General features: G+C 43.9%; 1 protein-coding gene across 3 annotated transcripts in view; it reads left to right on the top strand.

The window, feature by feature from the left end:
- The window catches only part of LOC140201127 (uncharacterized), a 105,921-nt gene extending 85,709 nt beyond the window's left edge, over positions 1 to 20,212 (top strand). For all 3 annotated transcript variants that reach the window (XM_072264753.1, XM_072264754.1, XM_072264755.1), the window contains exon 3: positions 13,231 to 20,212. In XM_072264753.1, the coding sequence (XP_072120854.1) occupies positions 13,249 to 15,357 (2,109 nt within the window). In that variant the 5' untranslated portion in view covers positions 13,231 to 13,248 and the 3' untranslated portion in view covers positions 15,358 to 20,212. The remainder of the gene's footprint in view (positions 1 to 13,230) is intronic.
- The last annotated feature ends 442 nt before the right edge of the window (positions 20,213 to 20,654 follow it).

The raw sequence follows: 20,654 nt of genomic DNA, 5'->3' as shown, positions 1-20,654 counted from the left end.
ACGTTTCAATCAGATCCCCCCTCAATCTTCTAAATTCCAACAAGTACAAGCCTAGTTCATCCAGTCTTTCTTCATATGAAAGTCCTGCCATCCCAGGAATCAATCTGGTGAACCTTCTTTGTACTCCCTCTATGGCGAGGATGTCTTTCCTCAGATTAGGGGACCAAAACTGCACACAATACTCCAGGTGTGGTCTCACCAAGGCCTTGTACAACTGCAGTAGTACCTCCCTGCTCCTGTACTCGAATCCTCTTGCTATAAATGCCAGCATACCATTCGCCTTTTTCACCGCCTGCTGTACCTGCATGGCCACTTTCAATGACTGGTGTATAATGACACCCAGGTCTCGTTGCACCTCCCCTTTTCCTAATCGGCCACCATTCAGATAATAATCTGTTTTCCTATTTTTGCCACCAAAGTGGATAACTTCACATTTATCCACATTAAATTGCATTTGCCATGAATTTGCCCACTCACCCAACCTATCCAAGTCACTCTGCATCCTCTTAGCATCCTCCTCAGAGCTAACACTGCCGCCCAGCTTCGTGTCATCCGCAAACTTGGAGATGCTGCATTTAATTTCCTCATCCAAGTCATTAATATATATTGTAAACAACTGGGGTCCCAGCACTGAGCCCTGTGGTACCCCACTAGTCACCGCCTGCCATTCTGAAAAGGTCCCGTTTATTCCCACTCTTTGCTTCCTGTCTGCTAACCAATTAATAACTCAAAAAATTCTATGAGATTCGTCAGACATGATTTTCCTTTCACAAATCCATGCTGACTTTGTCCGATCATTTCACCGCTTTCCAAATGTGCTGTTATCACATCTTTGATAACTGACTCCAGCAGTTTCCCCACCACCGACGTTAGGCTAACCGGTCTATAATTCCCTGGTTTCTCTCTCCCTCCTTTTTTAAAAAGTGGGGTTACATTAGCCACCCTCCAATCCTCAGGAACTAGTCCAGAATCTAATGAGTTTTGAAAAATTATCACTAATGCAACCATTATTTCTTGGGCTACTTCCTTAAGCACTCCAGGATGCAGACCATCTGGCCCTGGGGATTTATCTGCCTTCAATCCCTTCAATTTACCTAACACCACTTCCCCACTAACATGTATTTCTCTCAGTTCCTCCATCTCACTGGACCCTCTGTCCCTTACTATTTCTGGAAGATTATTTATGTCCTCCTTAGTGAAGACAGAACCAAAGTAATTATTCAATTGGTCTGCCATGTCCTTGCTCCCCATAATCAATTCACCTGTTTCTGTCTGTAAGGGACCTATATTTGTCTTTACCAGTCTTTTCCTTTTTACATATTTATATAAACTTTTACAGTCAGTTTTTATGTTCCCTGCCAGTTTTCTCTCATAATCTTTTTTCCCCTTCCTAATTAAGCCCTTTGTCCTCCTCTGCTGAACTCTGAATTTCTCCCAGTCCTCAGGTGAGCCACTTTCTCTTGCTAAGTTGTATGCCTCTTCTTTGGAATTGATACTATCCCTAATTTCTCTTGTCAGCCACGGGTGCACTACCTTCCTTGATTTATTCTTTTGCCAAACTGGGATGAACAATTGTTGTAGTTCATCCATGCAACCTTTAAATGCTTGCCATTGCATATCCACCGTCAATCCTTTGTGTTATTTGCCAGTCTATCTCAGCTAATTCACGTCTCATTCCTTCAATGTTACCCCTCTTTAAGTTCAGAACCTTTGTTTCTGAATTAACTATGTCACTCTCCATCTTAATGAAGAATTCCAGCATATTATGTTCACTCTTACCCAAGGGGCCTCTCACGACAAGATTGCTAATTAACCCTTCCTCATTGCTCAAAACCCAGTCCAGAATAGCCTGCTCTCTAGTTGGTTCCTCGACATGTTGGTTCAAAAAACCATCCCGCATACATTCCAAGAAATCCTCTTCCTCAGCACCTTTACCAATTTGGTTCACCCAATCTACATGTAGATTGAAGTCACCCATTATAACTGCTGTTCCTTTATTGCACACATTTCTAATTTCCTGTTTAATACCATCTCCGACCTCACTACTACTGTTAGGTGGCCTGTACACAACTCCCACCAGCGTCTTCTGCCCCTTAGTGTTACGCAGCTCTACCCATATCGATTCCACATTTTCCCCGCTTATGTCCTTCCTTTCTATTGCATTAATCTCTTCTTTAACCAGCAACGCCACCCCACCTCCCCTTCCTTCATGTCTATCCCTCCTGAATATTGAATATCCCTGAACGTTGACCTCCCATCCTTGGTCACCCTGGAGCCATGTCTCTGTGATCCCAACTATATCATAATCATTAATAACAATCTGCACTTTCAATTCATCCACCTTATTACGAATGCTCCTTGCATTGACACACAAAGCCTTCAGGCGCTCTTTTACAACTCTCTTAGCCCTTATACAATTATGTTGAAAAGTGGCCCTTTTTTAATGCTTGCCCTGGATTTGTCGGCCTGCCACTTTTACTTTTCTCCTTAGTACTTTTTGCTTCTACCCTCACTCTACACCCCTCTGTCTCTCTGCACTGGTTCCCATCCCCCTGTTGTGAACTAACCTCCTCACGCCTAGCCTCTTTAATTTGATTCCCACCCCCCAACCATTCTAGTTTAAAGTCACCTCAGTAGCCCTCGCTAATCTCCCTGCCAGGATTTGGTCCCCCTAGGATTGAAGTGTAACCCGTCCTTTTTGTACAGGTTACGCCTGCGCCAAAAGACGTCCGAATGATCCAAAAACTTGAATCCCTGCCCCTTGCTCCAATCCCTCAGCCACGCATTTATCCTGCACCTCATCGCATTCCTACTCTCACTGTCGCGTGGCACAGGCAGTAATCCCGAGATTACTACCTTTGCGGTCCTTTTTCTCAACTCCCTTCCTAGCTCCCTATATTCTCCTTTCAGGACCTCTTCCCTTTTCCTACCTATGTCATTGGTACCTATATGTACCACGACCTCTGGCTCCTCGCCCTCCCACTTCAGGATATCTTGGACGCGATCAGGAATATCCCGGACCCTGGCACCAGGGAGGCAAACTACCATCCGGGTCTCTGGACTGCGTCCACAGAATCGCCTATCTGACCCCCTTACTATCGAGTCCCCTATCACAACTGCCCTGCTCTTCCTTGCCCTACCCTTCTGAGCTACAGGGCCAGACTCTGTGCCGGAGGCACGGCCACTGTCGCTTCCCCCGGGTAAGCTGTCCCCCCCAACAGTACTCAAACAGGAGTACCTATTGTTAAGGGGCACAGCCACCTGGGTACTCTCTATTACCTGACTCTTCCCCTTCCCACTCCTAACTGTGACCCACTTGTCTGCCTCCCGTGGCCCCGGCGTGACCACCTGCCTGCAACTCCTCTCTATCAACTCCTCACTCTCCCTGACCAGACGAAGGTCATCGAGCTGCAGCTCCAGTTCCGTAACGCGGTCCCTTAGGAGCTGCATCTCGATGCACTTGGCGCAGATGTAGACGCCAGGAGGCTTGGAGACTCCAGGGCCTCCCACATCCGACACCGAGAACAGCAAACTGCCCTCACACTCATACTGCCCCTCTCCTCAAATTACAACAGAAAATGAATGCCAAACCTTCCTCGCCTCGCCCGTTTCCGCCTAAGCACGTTGAGCCGAAGCCCTTAAGTCTTCACTCTGCTACCGGCTCACTCTGCCGCCTGCAAACTACGCTGCCCGCTCTATGAGGCTCTGTTCCTTTTAAATCTGCCGCGCTGCACTGCCCGACGTCACACACCTGCGCAGTCCCGCCTCTGAGAACGCCGTTGGAGAAAAAAAAAATAACGAAAATTTCAAATATTTCTTTCTCGGCACTCCCACTCAGACTCTCAGACTCCTTCTTCGAATCAATGACATAAGTTGGGAAAGGAGAGAGGTCCTGAAAGAAGAATATAGGGAGTTAGAGTTGAGAAAAAGGACGTCAAAGGTAGTAATCTTGGGATTACTGCCTGTGCTACGCGACAGTGAGAGTAGGAATGCAATGAGATGTAGGATAAATACGTGGCTGAGAGATTGGAGCAGGGGTCAGGGATTCGGGTTTTTGGATCATTGGGACCACTATTGGCGCAGGTGTGACCTGTACAAAGGGGCGGGTTGCACTTTAATCATAGGGGGACCAATATCCTGGCAGGGAGATTTGCCAGGGCAATGAGGTGACTTTAAACTAGAATGGTTGGGGGGAGGGAATCAAATTAAGGAGACTAGGAGAGGGGAGGTTGATGTAGGGGAAAAGGAAGAAAAAGATAACAAAGTTGTTTGGTCAATTACGGATAAACAGAGTTGGAGGTGGAGAGTTTCTTAAATGCACCTATTTTAATGCTAGGAGCATTGTAAGAAAGGTGGATGAGCTCAGAGCATGGACTGATACCTGGAAATATGATGTTGTAGCTATTAGTGAAATGTGGTTGCAGGAGGGTGTGATTGGCAACTAAATATTCCAGGATTTTGTTGCTTCAGGTGTGAGAGAATAAGAGGGGCAAGAGGGGGAGGTGTTGCATTGCTTGTCAGAGAAAATATAACAGCGGTGCTCTGGCAAGATAGATCAGTGGACATCTAGGGAGGCTATTTGGGTTGATTTGAGGAACAGGAAAGGTGTTGTGACGCTTATAGGGGTGTATTATAGACCACCTAATGGGGACCGAGAAATGGAGGAGCAAGTTTGTAAGGAGGTAGCAGATATTTGTAGTAAGCACAAGGTTGTGATTGTGGGAGATTTTAATTTTCCACACACAGACTGGGAAGCCCATTCTGTATAAGGGCTGGATGGTTTGGAGTTTGTAAAATGTGTGCAGGATAGTTTTTTTGCAGCAATACATAGAGATACCAACTAGAGAAGGGGCAGTGTTGGATCTCCTGTTAGGCAATGAGACAGGGCAGGTGACGGAGGTATTTTTTGGGGAGCACTTTGGGTCCAGTGATCACAGTACAATTAGTTTCAGTGTAATTATGGAGAAGGATAGGACTGGACCTAGGATTGAGATTTTTGATTGGAGAAAGGCTAACTTTGAGGAGATGTGAAAGGATTTAGAAGGGGTGGATTGGGAAAATTTGTTTTATGGGAAGGATGTAATAGAGAAATGGAGGTCATTTAAAGGTGAAATTTTGAGGGTACAGAATCCTTATGTTCCTGTTAGGTTGAAAGGAAAAGTTAAAAGTTTGAGAGAGCCATGGTTTTCAAGGGATATTGGAAACTTGGTTCAGAAAAAGAGAGATATCTACAATAAATAGGCAGCTTGGAGTGAATGAGGTACTTGAGGAATTTAAAGAATGTAAAAAGAATCTTAAGAAAGAAATCAGAAAAGCTAAAAAGATACGAGGCTGCTTTGGCAAGTAAGGTGAAAATAAATTAAAGGGGTTTCTACGGTTATGTTAGTGGCAAGAGGATAGTGAGGGATAAAATTGGTCCCTTGGAGGATCAAAGTGGACAGCTATGTGCGGAGCCAAAAGAGATGGGGGAGAATTTGAACAATTTCTTTTCTTCAGTATTCACTAAGGAGAAGGATATTGAATTGTGTAAGGTAACAAGTAGGGTAGTTATGGAAAGTATGACAATTATAGAAGAGGAAGTACTGGTGCTTTTAAGGAATATAAAAGTGGATAAGTCTCCGGGTCCGGACAAGATATTCCCTAGGACCTTGAGGAAAGTTAGTGTGGAAATAGCAGGGGCTCTGACAGAAATATTTCAAATGTCATTAGAAATTGGGATGGTGCTGGAGGATTGGCGTATTGCTCATGTGGTTCCGTTGTTTAAAAAGGGTTCTAAAAGTAAACCTGGCAATTATCGGCCTGTGAGTTTGACGTCAGTGGTGGGTAAATTGATGGAAAGTATTCTTAGAGATGATGTATATAATTATCTGGATAGACAGGGTCTGATTAGAAACAGTCAACATGGATTTGTGCGTGGAAGGTCATGTTTGACAAATCTTATTGAATTTTTTGATGAGGTTACTATGAAAGTTGACGAGGGTAAAACGGTGGATGTTGTCTATATGGACTTCAGTAAGGCCTTTGACAAGGTTCCACACAGAAGGTTAGTTAGGAAGGTTCAATCGTTAGGCATTAATATGGAAGTAGTAAAATGGATTCAGCAGTGGCTGGATGGGAGATGCCAGAGAGTAGTGGTGGATAACTGTGTCAGATTGGAGGACGGTGCGTAGCGGTGTGCCTCAGGGATCTGTACTGGGTCCAAAGTTGTTTGTCATATATATTAATGATCTAGATGATGAGGTGGTAAATTGGATTAGTAAGTATGCAGATGATACTAAGATAGGTGATGTTGTGGATGATGAGGTAGGTTTTAAAAACTTGCAGAGAGATTTAGGACAGTTAGAAATGAGTATCGGCGGGAGGAGAGAGAGCAGTGTGCACAGCCCTCCGGTGAAAAATGATATCGTATCCATTAAATAGGGGCCGTGGACAATTCTGATTTGTTGGAGACGGACGTGAAAGCATAGAGGAACATCTGGAGAAATTTCTGAGACGCTCGTTCGCAGCTGTTGTTACTGCACAGTCAGGAATCTTCCGGAGGGAAGGCCTCAAAATCCCCGGCTCTGCCTGCCGTTGGCGACCGAGATTGAGGTCGAATCGTTCGGACAGAGATGGCGCTCAGTACTCGGTGTCACAGAGCTGATTTGGAGGCTCAAAGTTTGCGGATGACTCAGAGGCGGATTGTGGTCGGGCATGGCAGGGAGAGTTTTTCTTCCTTCTCCTGTCTGCGTGAGATGTGGGACATTTGAGAGACTTTGAACTTTTTACTGTGCTCATGGACTTCTTCATCAAGATATGGTATTTTTGCACTGTTGTAACTATATGTTATAATCAACACACATCAAAGTTGCTGGTGAACGCAGCAGGCCAGGCAGCATCTGTAGGAAGAGGTGTAGTTGACGTTTCAGGCCGAGACCCTTCGTCAGGACTAACAGTTATATGTTATATTATATGTTATAATCATTTGGTTTTGTCAGTTTTTTTAGTCTTGGTCTGTCCTGTGTTTTGTGATATCACACCGGAGGAAATATTGTATCATTTCTTAATGCATGCATTACTAAATGACAATAAAAGAGGACTGCATGTCTTCATAACCTAAAAAAAGTGGGCTGAAAGATGTCAGATGGAGCTTAATGCAGGAAAATATGAGGTGCTACATTTTGGTAGGACTAATCAAAATAGGACATACATGGTAAATGGTAGGGCATTGAAGAATGTAGTAGAACAGAGGGATCTAGGAATAATGGTGCATAGTTCCCTGAAGATGGAATCTCATGTGGATAGGGTGGTGAAGAAAGCTTTTGACTTGCTGGCCTTTATTAATCAGAGCATTGAGTATAGGAGTTGGGATGTAATGTTGAAATTGTATAAGGCATTGGTAAGGCCAAATCTGGAGTATTGTGTACAATTCTGGTCACCGAATTATAGGAAAGACGTCAATAAAATTGAGAGAGTACAGAGGAGATTTACTAGAATGTTGCCTGGGTTTCATCTCCTAAGTTACAGAGAAAGGTTGAACAACTTAGGTCTTTATTCTTTGGAGCATAGAAGGTTGAGGGGGGACTTGATAGAGGTGTTTAAAATTATGAGGGGGATTGATAGAGTTGACGTGGATGGGCTATTTCCATTGAGAGTGGGGAAGATTCAAACAAGAGGACATAGGTTGAGAGTTAGAGGACAAAAGTTTAGGGGTAACATGAGGGGGAACTTCTTTACTCAGAGAGTGGTAGCTGTGTGGAATGAGCTTCCAGCAGAAATGGTTGAGGCAGGTTCGATGTTGTCATTTAAAGTTAAATTGGATAGATATATGGACAGGAAAGGAATGGAGGGTTATGGGCTGAGTGCAGGTCGATGGGACTAGCATAGGGTAAGAGTTCGGCATGGACTAGAAGGGCTGAGATGGCCTGTTCCCGTGCTGTAATTGTTATATGGTTATAAAGTCCTCCTCCCTCCATGTTGTGCCAAATTAATCAAATGAATTAATGAAATACCAAACTAAACTAATCCCCTCTGCCTATGCAATGCCACATCCTTTGATTTCACCTACATTCACATACTAAGAGCCTCTTCAATGCCCGTCTTCAATATCTCCTGAGGCAGCACATTCCAGCCACCCACATAGCTTTGTGTGTTATGTGACGAAAGAGGGTTACAAAGGTACCCATAGTCTAAGATGTTGACTGTCCTGTGCTATCACAAGTGGGATCATCAGTTCATCTGCCACCTGTCTTCAGGAGAGAGAGATAAGTAAGACAATGGAGCAGCATTTGGAAATGTTAATGAAGAGACGAGAGAATTTAACGGAAGGAGACTCCGGTCTGCGTATCGTCAAGACCGGCTCCTTTGATCCTGAACTGTTTGAAGTGATGGACAGGCGATAGCCCAACAGGGGGATAAAAAGAGACAGGTTCGCTAAGGCAACAGACACCATGCAAGACACCAAGAGGTATCGAGACCCTGGAAGCGGTGCGCCCCCACAAGTCGGTGGGAGTTTTGGAGGACGGTCGCGGGACCAGCCATACATGCACAGGGTGGAAAGATTCGGTCGACGGGAACCTGGTGTGTGTGTCCGCCCTTGCCTGGATGCCGGGTTCACTGCAGAGGAACGATCGTATCTGAAACGGAGGGGTCACGGTCAGTGACCTCAGAAGACATTACAAAGGGCTCGCCCGGAAGCTGACTGCGAGGAATATCGAAGGTCTGTTTGGAATACGATTTGAATATTCATTTGTTCTCTCTCTCCCCAACGGCACAACGGCGATTACTGCGAACTGAACTAAACTGAACCCTGTAACTTGTGATTGAACATTTTACCCCTAGACTGCGATAGAGCTTGATTGATCCTATTATCCCAGTTCTGTGTACATGTGTATTTATTCATTGCTAACCTGTTGCATTTATATCCTTACTATTAGAGTACTGTGTTGCTTATTTCTTTAATAAAACTTTCTTAGTTCCAGTAATCCAGACTCCAACTGAGTGATCCATTTCTGCTGGTTTGGCAACCCAGTTACGGGGTATGTAACAGTTAAAAAACACTTGCCCCACACATCTCCTTTCAACTTCTGCTTTCTCATGTCAAATACATGCCCTCTGGTATCAGACGTTCACAAACCAGGAAAAGATGGATATTGGATAATCAATATATGCCCCTCATAATCTTATATCATGATCTGTACTCAGCTTTCATTGTCTCAGAAAACAACCAAATCTGTCCAAACTCTTGTTATAGTGCATCCCCTCTCGTTCAAGCAGCGTCCTGGGAAACATCTCTGTACCCTCTCCAAATGTCGACAGAACTCCAACCAGAACTCAATGCAATTCCCAGATCAGATTCAGAATCAGGTTTAATATCACCAAACCAGAGGCCCAAAGGGAATTTTATATAACTTCCAGACTATGCGAGTGTGGTCACATTTCGAGTTTTGGAATTAGAACTGGAATTTGTTTATTACTGTCACATGTACGGGTTAGAGTGAAAAGCTGGGGTTCAGTTTCAGTTGTCCTGCTGTCAGAAAGATGTTATTAAACTGAAATGAGCACAGAAAAGCTTGAGAAGTTTGCTGCCAGGCCTAGAGACACGGGTACAGTTGGACAGGAAAGCATTTTATTCCTGATAGTGTAAGAAACTGAGGCGATCTTTTCGGGGTGTGTAAGATCATGAGAGACATAGATAGGGTTAATGCACTCAGTCTTGAAAGACTGAAAGCATGTACCACTGGACTCAAACAGCTTTAAACCCCCTGTTATTAGACAAGTTGGGTGTACGGGGTTTCGAAGGAGGGGTAGCATCTCTGGTGTAAGAGCTTGTCTGATCTGGGGCAACTCACTCACCTTTGGTCCCCACCAGACAGTCAACACTGACCTGCAGTTCCAAGTAGCTTTTGCATGTAACACAGCCACACCACAGTGCACCACCTCGACAGGCAGGCTAAACAGGTGAGGGCATCCAGTAGACTTCACATCCCAGTGAGGTAGGGACATGCTTGTCATAACATGTGAGGCCAGCTTCAGATGATTGGGCAGATGAGATCTACGGTGAGATCCAATGGCCAGGAAGACCATTCTGTATGCTTCATGGAGAATGAAAGCCATGATGAGGCTGAGAAGAAATGATGGACTTTCACTGCAATGTGTAGTGAGGAGAGACTGATGATGGGGCAAAATTGAAGTCAACAGGATGCGTTACAACATAAATGACAGACAAAATTGAATGGGGTGAATACAGGACTGAAGGTGTTGTATTTGAATGTGCATAGTACATGGAATAAGGTAGATGAACTTGTAGCACAGTTGCAGATTGGCAGAGTATGATGTTGTAGGCATCACTAAATTATGGCTAAAAGAATATTATAGCTGGGAGTTTAATGTCCAAGGAGGCATCTTCTATCAAAAGGATAGGCAGAAAGGCAGAGGGGGTGGTTTGGGTCTGTTGGTAATAAATGAAATCAAACAATTAGAAAGAAGTGACATAGGGTCAGAGGGTGTTGAATTATTGTGGATAGAGCTAAGGAACCGCAAGGATAAAAAGGCCCTGATGGGAGTTGCATACAGACCCCACACAGTAGGAATGATATGGTTTACAGATAACAATGGGAGATAGAAATGTGTGCCAAAAGGACAATATTACAATAGTACAATGGGAAAATCAGATTGGTACTGGATTGCAGGAGGGGGCTTTTTAGAGCAGCTCCTGGTTGATCCCAATGAAGGGGATCAGTTACTTTCGACTGGATGTTGTGTATTGAACCAGAATTGATTAGAGGGCGAAAGGTAGAAGAACCCAAAGGGGCGAGCGATCATAATCTGATCGAATTCACAATGAAAGTTGAGAAGGAGAAGCTAAAGTCAGCTAATATCAGTATGACTGTGGAGTAAAGGGAATTACAGAGGCATGAGAGAGGAGTCAGCTGGTATTGATTGGAAAAGAACACTGGCAGGGATGATGGCAGAGCAGCAATGGTGAGAATTTCTGGAAGCAATTTGGAAGGCACAGGATAAATACATGCCAAAGAGGAAGAGATTTTCAAAAGGAATGATGACACCACCATGGCCAACAATAGAAGTCAAAGCCAGCATAAAGAGAGAACATATAATAGAACAAATATTCACGGGAAGTTAGAGAATTGTGAAGTATTTAAACAGAAGGAAACTAAAAATGCTATTAAGAAGGTAAAGATAGAATACGAAAGTAAGCTAACTAATAATATTAAAGAGCATACCAGAAGTTTCTTCCGTTACATAAAGTGTAAAAGAGGTAAAAGTGGAAATTAGACCACTGGAAAACAATGGAGAGGTAGTAATGAGAGACGACGAACTGAATAAGTATTTTGCATCATTCTTCACTGTGCAATGTGGCAGAAGCTCTAGATGTGAGCAGTCATGATGTGCGTGAAGTTACCACTGCCAGAGAGAAGGTTCTTGGGAAGCAGCAAGGTCTGAAGGTGAATAGTCATCTGGACCAGATGGTGTACACCCAGAGTTCTGAACAGATTGTGGAGGCATTAGTGATGATCTTTTAAGAATCACTAGATTCTGAAATGTCCCGGAAGACTGGAAAATTGCAAATGTCACTCCATTATTCAGTAAGGGAGAGGCCAAAGAAAGGAAACTAAAGATGATGTTTCAGGGTACTTGGAGGCTCATGATGAAATAGGCCATGATCAGCATGGCTTCCTCAAGGGAAAATCTTGCCTGACGAGTGTTGGAACTCTTTGAAGAAACAAAAAGGAAGATAGACAAAGGAGAATCAATGGATGTTGTGCACTTGATTTTCAGTAGGTCTTTAAGATTCCAAACATGAGACTGCTTAACAAGCAACGATCCTTTGGTAGTACAGGAAAGATTCTAACATGGAGAATGCAGTGGCTGATTGGCAGGAGGCAGAGAGTGGGAATAAATGGAGCCTTTTCTGGTTGGCTGCTGATGATTGCTGTTCCACAGGAGCCTGTGTTGGGACCAATTCTTTTTACGTTATATGTCAATGATTTGGATGATGGAATTGATATTTTTTGTGGCAAAGTTTGCAGCTGATTTGAAGATGGGTAGATGGGGCAGGTAATTTTGAAGACTTGGGCAGGCTACAGAAGGACTGAGACATAAGAAGAATGGGCAATGAAGTGTCAGGAAATGTATGGTCATGCACTTCGGGAGAAGTAATTAAAGGGCTAACTATTTTCTGAATGGAGAGAAAATACAAAAGTGTGAGACGCAAAGGGACGGGAGAACTTGTACAGGATTCACTAAAGGTTAATTTGCAGGTTAAGTCTGTGGTAAGGAAGACAAATGCAATATTAGCATTCATTTCAAGAGGACTTGAATATAATAGCAAGGATGCAATATTGAGAATTTATAAAGCACTGATGATGCCTCACTTGCAGTATTATGAGCAGTTTTGGGCCCCTGATCTTCGAAAGGACATGCTGAAACTGGAGAGGATTCAAAGAAAATTTTTGAAAATGATTTCAGGATTGAGTAGCTTGTCATATGGAGAACGTTTGATGACCCTGGGCCAGTAATCACTGGAATTCAGAAGAATGAGAGGTGATCTCATTGAAACCTATCGAATGGTGAAAGGGCTTGATGAGCGGATATGGAGAGGATGTTTCCTATGGTGGGAGAGCGTAAGACCAGATGGACACAGCCTCAGAATGGAGGGGCATCCTTTCAAAATGGAAATGAGGAGGAATTCCTTTAGCCAGAGAGTGGTGAGTCTGTGGAATTCTTTGCCACAAGCAGCTGTGGAGGTGAAGTCATTTTGTATATTTAAGGCAGAGGTTGATAGATTCTTGACTGGTTAGTTTCTGAAGGGATACAGGAGATTAAAGCTCAGAGGTATAGCACCTGAGAGGGGATGGAGGCAGAGACTGTTACTACACATAAACAGGTCCCAGATAACATCTTGACAGCCATTAGCTGTCAGATCATGGACAGAGTGCTGGGAAATGGGAGAAAACTATGATTCAATGATTTAATTAGAAATAAAAATGAGTCTCACTTGGATATTCAGTGAACTGTGGAAACTCCTGTTTCAAATCCTCAAGAGCTGTGGCTTAATTTGGTTGGACACCAGGACATGCCAACACCCTTCCAGTGGATATCAGGAGGATGTAGATTACTCCTGTCTGTGAGTCACTCTGTCATTTGGTGGGGGGGGGGGGGGGCGGGGAGAGATGCCCCATAACTGACCCCTGTAACATCCTGTGTTTACTACAACTATTTCCCTTGCAGGAGAAGAGGAGGGTAACCATGGCGACTCAGGAATACAAATCTGTTGCTGCCATAAAGAAGGCCGAGAGGAGTGTTGCCAAAGCATCTGATGTCAGGGAGGACAATGCTTTGATGTTGCAGCCATACAGTAACTGGGAACAGTTCCTGATGCCTGGCCCACTCTCTATTGCCATCTTAGGGGAGATTATATTCCTTTCTGCAGGAGAGGACTTTGCAATTGACAAGATGGTGCCTGAGGGAGGGTTTAAGTGCATGAAGTATCCCAAATCATTCCGTGCCTCTTTAGTGCAAGTGAGCAACGAGGGCTGGCGTGCTTTTCAGGAAGCCCACAAAAACATGGATCAAATCCGGCTTCTCGCTGTGAACGTCCCCACTGACATGAGGGATGTCGTGAAGTTCCTCATGCAGAAAGATCCAAAGGTCACTGAAACTTTCCTACCGATTCCTCTGAAGAGCATCAAATCCACTGCAGATAAATGCTTGAAGCTCTCCACAGCTGTGGAGGAGAAGTTCACTGGGGTCATCCATCTCATCAACGAACTATTGGAGGCCTGCACAAGCTCGAAAGGAGTGTATGAACAACAATTACATGAAATAAAAATCAAAAAGGAACTGACTGAAATGAAGGAGAAAGCAGCAAGAGAGGCTAAAGCCATGGTGGAAGAGCATCACAAGAAACTGGAATCACAACTGAAGCAGGCACAGGAAGATTACAAAGCCAGTATGGATTCTATACCAGTTGGCTGGAACGCTGTGGCAATGTCGATGGCAGAAACAACAACCAAGGCTGTCAGTTTATTCATCACCGGAGGAGTTCTCAAAGTACTGGCCATTGAAGGATCCAAGGCTGTAGGTAAGGCTGTAGGTTTTGTTGCAGATAAGTTATGCAAAAACGATCCAAAGAATATTGGAGAAGCTGAGAATGATATCATTAATAAAGCAGATTCCCTGGAGGCTTTTATACAAAGGCTTTATCCCTTCCAGACCAAGGATCTGAAAATTAACATGAAGAAACTGAACAGTAGGGATGAAATTAAAATGTTACACTGGTGTAAACAGAACTTGGAGAAATTGCAGGAGGAGGCAAGAAATGGCGGTGATTGCCCTGAGAAGGTTGCAGCCTTAAAGATCTGTGAAAAGGGAATTGGAATATGTGAGGGTCTGGAAAACCTGCAGAAGTCTAAACCAGCTGATGAAGTGGCAATGGCTGATCTAGCTGTGAAGATCAAACAAGTGATGCAGGATACAACGACATTCACCTCTCGCTGCAAGGCAAAGGCAGGGAACATGGGTGTAACAGCCACTCCACCGCACATGTCTAAAGCTGAGCCAGCAGAGGAACTCAGTGGTTTACAGACAGCCAGCCTCAATGCCAGAATCAAAGTGGAACAGTCCTCAGCACAGCTACGAGCTGCACAGGAGATGTATGAGAAGAGCTTTGAGAATATAAAGAAGAATAATGAAGAACTGCAAGAGGTCCTGGAAACTCTGAAGAGCTGTAATATTCAGGAAATAGATTTTGATAAAACTGTGGAGATGCTTCTGAAGGGATTGGACGCACTGGGCCGTGTGAAAGAACAATGGGGTAAGATGGTTCTCTTCTTCACCATGATATCAAACCTGATCGAATGTTCCCTGAACCCATCACTTCACAAATTCATACAGTACAGTGAAGCGGCTTCCTCTGGCTATTCACAAAACCAGCTGATCCAGGACATGTTGTACACAGAGATCTCTCAAGCCACTAATATTGCAAGCCTTGTGCACATGATCGCTGAAACATACGTGCAGGTCTCCACCCATCATCTGATGGACCGGGTCAACAGCCTGGGGAAATTATTGGGTCTCGACCCAAATCGGGATCACGTTAAATTTGAAGTGGAGCATGAGAAATTTGGTTTAGACTGTGATAAAGCAGCGAAAGCCATTGAAGGTCTTGTAAAGGAGAACAAAGCACAGTATGAAGAGCGTGTGCAGGCGAGAATAGACAGAATTCGAAACAGTGTGTTGGTTTTGCTACCCCCTGCCACACCAGAAGAAATGAAAGAAATTGAAGATGCTGTGCAAGCAGGAACACAAGCAGCATTTGAGGAAATATTGGAGGAAGACTTGAATGATTTCGCTTAATAATCCCTTTCCTCACACACTCCAGTTTTCCATTGTTTCCCGGAGATCATTGTCACTTATTGATGGTATCTTGATTGGCTTTTAGTAAGGAGAGATTACCCTTCCCTGGTAAAGGAGGCAGGAGGTTACATGGATAACAACAGCTTCCAATAGTTCAGTTTGAGAGATGTTACATGTTTCTCCATCCAAATGAACTCTCGATTCCCTTTCCACCATGCTGTGCTTTGTGAAACAACTCTGAGGCTTCTGTCTCTGTTACTTTGACCCCCTGCCCATCTCATTTACTCAACCCTGGGGAGTAATGACCCACTTGTTAGAAGTTCCCTCCTGATGCAACAGCAGCCTGCGAAGGAGTTTTCTGACATCAGCCCTCAAGTGCATTTCTCCCTCAGACTGTGTCTGTAAAAGACTGTGGAATATTTTCCAAAGCTGTACCGTTTGTTCTGCTCTACTGTCATTAGATCAAGTAGATCCGGTGTTGTAAGAAAACAGTGAGTGCTCCTTTTCCTCCCAATCTCCCAAATATGGACATCCAAACCATTCCCCAAGTAAATCTCTATAAATGTCCCCCAATATTACCCTGTTCTCAAAGCTGGGGACATGGGCTCGTGGCCAAGTGCCTTCCTTGATCATTTCCTGGCATGGGATTGTGGAGGAAGTGAGCTGTGGAGACAGTCTCGGTAAAGTCCGAAGCAGGATTGGGAGGGGCACTGGAGGATGGATTGTGCGGCAGTTGATGTTGGATAATGGCAGGATTTGATTGGGGGTGGCTGGTGGCTGGTGGCTGAAGGCCAGAAGATAGAGGAGCAAATTTAGGCCATTTGGCCCATCAACTCCGCTCTGCCATTTCATCATGGCTGATCTATTTTCCCTCTCAGCCCCAATTTTCTGCCCTCCTCCCATATGATGAATTACACAGATTCACACTCTCTGGCGAAAGAAACTCCTTCTCATTTCCGTACATTACCCAGAGCCGGCAAACACCCTTGATATGACAAACCAATCAATCTTGGAATCATTTTTGTGAACCTTCTTTGAACCCTCTCCAGTGTCAACACGTCCTTTCAAAGATAATGGGCCCAAGGCTACACACAATACTACAGATGAGGCCTCACCAGTGTTTTATAAACTCTCAACATTTGGGAGGCTGAAGGGGTGATAGGCAGGACACATAGAGAGGTAGTTACACTCAAGGTGCAGGACACAGGAGACTGCGTGATGGTCAGGAAGAGGAAAGGGCTTAAGGAGCCAGAACAGAGTACCCCAATGTCCATCCTCCTCAACAACAGGGACTCCCAAATCTATTTGTGCCTCAGATTTTTGTATTTTGCCCTCCATTTAGAAAACAGTTGACCTTTTCATTTCTTCTACAAAGTGCATGACCAGACACTTCCCGACACTGTATTCCATCTGCTACTTCTTTGCCCATTCTCTTAATCTAAATCCTTCTGTAGCCTCCCTATTTCCTCAAAGCTACCTGCCCCTGCACCAATCTTCATATTATCTGCAAAATTTGCAAGAAAGCCATCAATTCCATCATTCAAATCATTGACATATAATGTAGTAAGAATCAGTCACAACACAGACCCCTGTGGAACACAATTACCCACTCGTAGCCAGTCAGAAAATACTCATTTTCTTCCCATTATTTGCCTCCTGCCTGTCAGCCACTGCTTTATCCATGCTCGAATCTTTCCTGTAATACAGTGGGCTTGTAGCTTGTTCAGCAGCCTCATGTGTGGCACCTTGTCAAATGCCTTCTGAAAATCCAAGTACACAACATCAACTGATTCTCCTTTGCCTATCCTGCATCTTATTTCTACAAAGAAATCCAAGATTTGTCAGGCTAAATTTTCCCTTGAGGAAACCATGCTGAGTACGGCCTATTTTATCATGTTACATGGCAGCCATTAAGGGGAGGAGGTGGTGCATTCAGTGATGATAGATTATATAGATAGAAAGAACACTGGGCTAAGACAGTTCTCTTCTTCACCAACAGATATGATAATGATGTATCATATAATAATATGATAATGATGGGGATCCACCTTGCTTCCAGGTCCTTGAATAGACAATGGCCTGGATGTAATTGGATCCCTCGGCTTCAGTGTGAGTGAGAAACATTAAATGAGATTGAAACATTGTGCAAGTCTCCACTCAGACCTGCTTCCTTATTTTAAGCGCAAAAGACCACAAGACATGAGCAGAGTGAGGCCATTCAGCCCGTCTAGTCTGCTCCACCGTTTCATTATGGCTAATTTATTGATTATTCCTCTCAACCCCATTCTCATGACTTCTCCCTGTAACTTTTGACCCCTTACTAATCAAGAACCTATCAATCTCCATTTTAAATTTTCACAGCGATTAGGCCTCCACAGCTATCTGTGACAATGAATCCCAGATTCACCACCCTCAGGTTGAATAAGTTCCTCCTCATTTCTGTTCTAAGTGGGACATCCTTCTATTCTGAGGCTGTGCCCTCTGATCTTAGTCTCCTCCTTCAGGAGGATCCGCAGCAATCTGATTCTCCTGGACTTGTGTGCATTGTTCAGATGATCTGGGAATGTTCATACACTGTTGGACATGCCCAGCATCTTCTCTGCACTGGTTTATGGTGTCCATTGACACTCTAGTTTACCAGGATCAGACATCAACATTCACTCTCGAACAAACTATTTTTAGTATTCCACATTTATTCAAGGCTTGTGGGCTTTACAGGTGCCAGCATTTAGTTGTTCATCGCTAGTATCTCTAAATTATACTGTTCGTTTGTTTGTCCCACTCCTATTCGTTCTCCTCTGTGCATCTCACCCGTTGGGATTAAGTTTCATCGGTCATTGTTCTGCCCCTTTTATCAACTGATCATTATCACCATGTGTCCTCTGACAGAGGCTCGAGTCTGTGATTCTGTGATAGTCCACAGGGGAGTCGATGGCCCAATGTCTGTGAATCCACTGGAGGGTGTGTGTGTGTGTGTGTGTGTGGGGAGGTGGTGGACAGGTGGGAGAGAGGAAAGGGGCTTGTCGTTCTATTGTTACTTTGTCAATTGCTGTGTTCTGTGTTGCTCTGTCTAGCATTGTGGGTATGCTGTTTTGGTGCTGTAATGTGATAGGACAGGAGAGTGGACTATTGGACAATGGGAAGGAGGAGGCGATAGGCAAGGAGGAAGAGGTCAGAGGCCAGAGTGGGGAATAGAAGAAGTGGGAGAGAAAGAATTGTTTGGTTTAAAAAACATTCCACATCCGTTCTTTACTCTTCTTCTGGGCTTGTATCTCTTCTTACCTCACTATGGGTCCCCTCCTCCTTCCCTTTCTCCTATCGTCCACTCTCCTCTCCTGTTAGATTCCTTCCTCGCCAACCCTTTACCTTTCCTACCCACCTGGCTTAACATATCACCTTCCTACTATCCTCCATCCCCTCCCTCCACCTTTTTATTCGAGTGTCTGCCCCCTTCCTTTCCAGTCCTGAGGAGAGGTCTTGGGCTAAAACGTCGACAGTTTATTTATTTCCATAGATGCTGCCTGACCTGCTCAGTTCCACCAGCATTCAGTGTTGCTGTGCATTAGCTTTGAACTTCCAGCATCTGCAGAATTTCTGTTGTTTTAAGTTTTATTCATTTCTATGTTAAAAATTAATGGCTTTTAAACAAATCACCCACCAAAATACTTTTGATTCATTCTTCTTGATTACTATTAAGTTTGCAGTCTGAGTTGAAGAGGAACAGCTGAAATTACCTTCAATGTACACATGTTGATGAAATCTTCATTAAACAAGGGTGAGCCAAGCTGTAATCTCCATGGCGCACTACTGTAACTCCTGGAGACTCAGCGCTGACAGCGAGAGTGAAATAACTGTCCCTGTTAACATCAGCACTTACTGTTATGAGAAGATGCAGGACAGGGATGAATGTCTCCACTGGGAGGGTCACCAAGGTGGTTTGGGAATGTTTTACTGGATCAAATCCTGAATGAAGAGAAGGGGAAAATGGATTTTCATCTGGTTGGGGGATGGTGGTTGTGTATCCCCGGGTCAGAGGTAGGACCACCATTAGTAATTCATGTTACTAATTATCAACCAGTTGGATATTGGAGTCTAGGATCAAAAGTCAATAACTGTTTATGATACAGAATGTGTCAGTGTGACAAATGGTGAGGGAGATAGTGCAACAGCTGAGGGAGATCGAGAGTTAGGCAAACAAAGGAAATTAAATTGAAAAATATGAAGAGAAAGTATAAACAGCAAAAAAACTAAATCTAATTAACATTGCCTTGAAAACTCCATCAATTCTCTTCGGTACACGGTCGTGCAGTTTTATAAGAAAATCGGCTGGTAGGTTGTTCCAAGCAGCTTGGAGAACTTGCCACAGATCTTCTTCAGACTTTGGCTGTCACACTTGCTTCTGTTCTTCCTGGTAATCCGAGGTAGCCTCAATGCTGTTGAGATCAGTGTTCTGTGGAGGCTGAAATATATATATATATATATATATATATATATATATATATATATATATATATATATATAAAATAAATCAAGGGCGTCTGGGACTTTTACACAGTACAATACTTATACAAAATATTGCAATCAAACCACATCCCCCACTTCCACTGGCAACTTGTTTCATACTTGCACTATCCTCTCAGTGAAGAAGTTTCTCCTCAAATATTTCACCTTTCACCCTTACTCTGTGACCTCTAGTTCTAGTCTCACACAACCTCAGTGGAATGGGAACTGGTCTTGGAGGATTGCTTTAATTGAGACCACGTCACCCCACAGCCACCCTTGTCTTGGATGAAGCTTTACTGTAGTTTGCTTAAAATAATCCAGCAAATATTGAATATAATGCATCTGCTTTTCAATAAACTATTCTCATTTTAAATGTGATAATGTGTTTGACCTCATTCTTGAATATTCTCAGATTATGCCTTTTGATATATTTTTTGCTCTGATATCTGAGCCATTTACAAATCTGATGACAACAGATTATAAACTGTGGTGCATTCAGAAGACATTGAAGTACCCAGAAATATTATTACTTACCTACTGCCCGTTATGCCTCTGGCATTGAGGGCAGAATCAAATCCGTCAATCTCTGGCAGTGTTCAGGGCTTCCTTCATGTCAGCAGCCTCCTCTCAGTTTTCACTACTGTCAGTCACACAACTCCTGAATGGAGGCTCAGGAATATCATTGCATTCTGATGTAGATGGGTTCTTCATTGCTGTTTCCATAACAATTTTGTTTTACCAGTCAGAATTGTTAGCCCTGAGCTCAACACCTGAATTGGCGGACCTGTGGACGG

The sequence above is a fragment of the Mobula birostris genome, chromosome 8 (genome assembly GCF_030028105.1).
Source record: "Mobula birostris isolate sMobBir1 chromosome 8, sMobBir1.hap1, whole genome shotgun sequence".
Taxonomy (NCBI): domain Eukaryota; kingdom Metazoa; phylum Chordata; class Chondrichthyes; order Myliobatiformes; family Myliobatidae; genus Mobula; species Mobula birostris.
The sequence above is the reverse complement of the archived record's forward strand: the minus strand, read 5'-3'. Positions and strand labels throughout refer to the sequence as shown.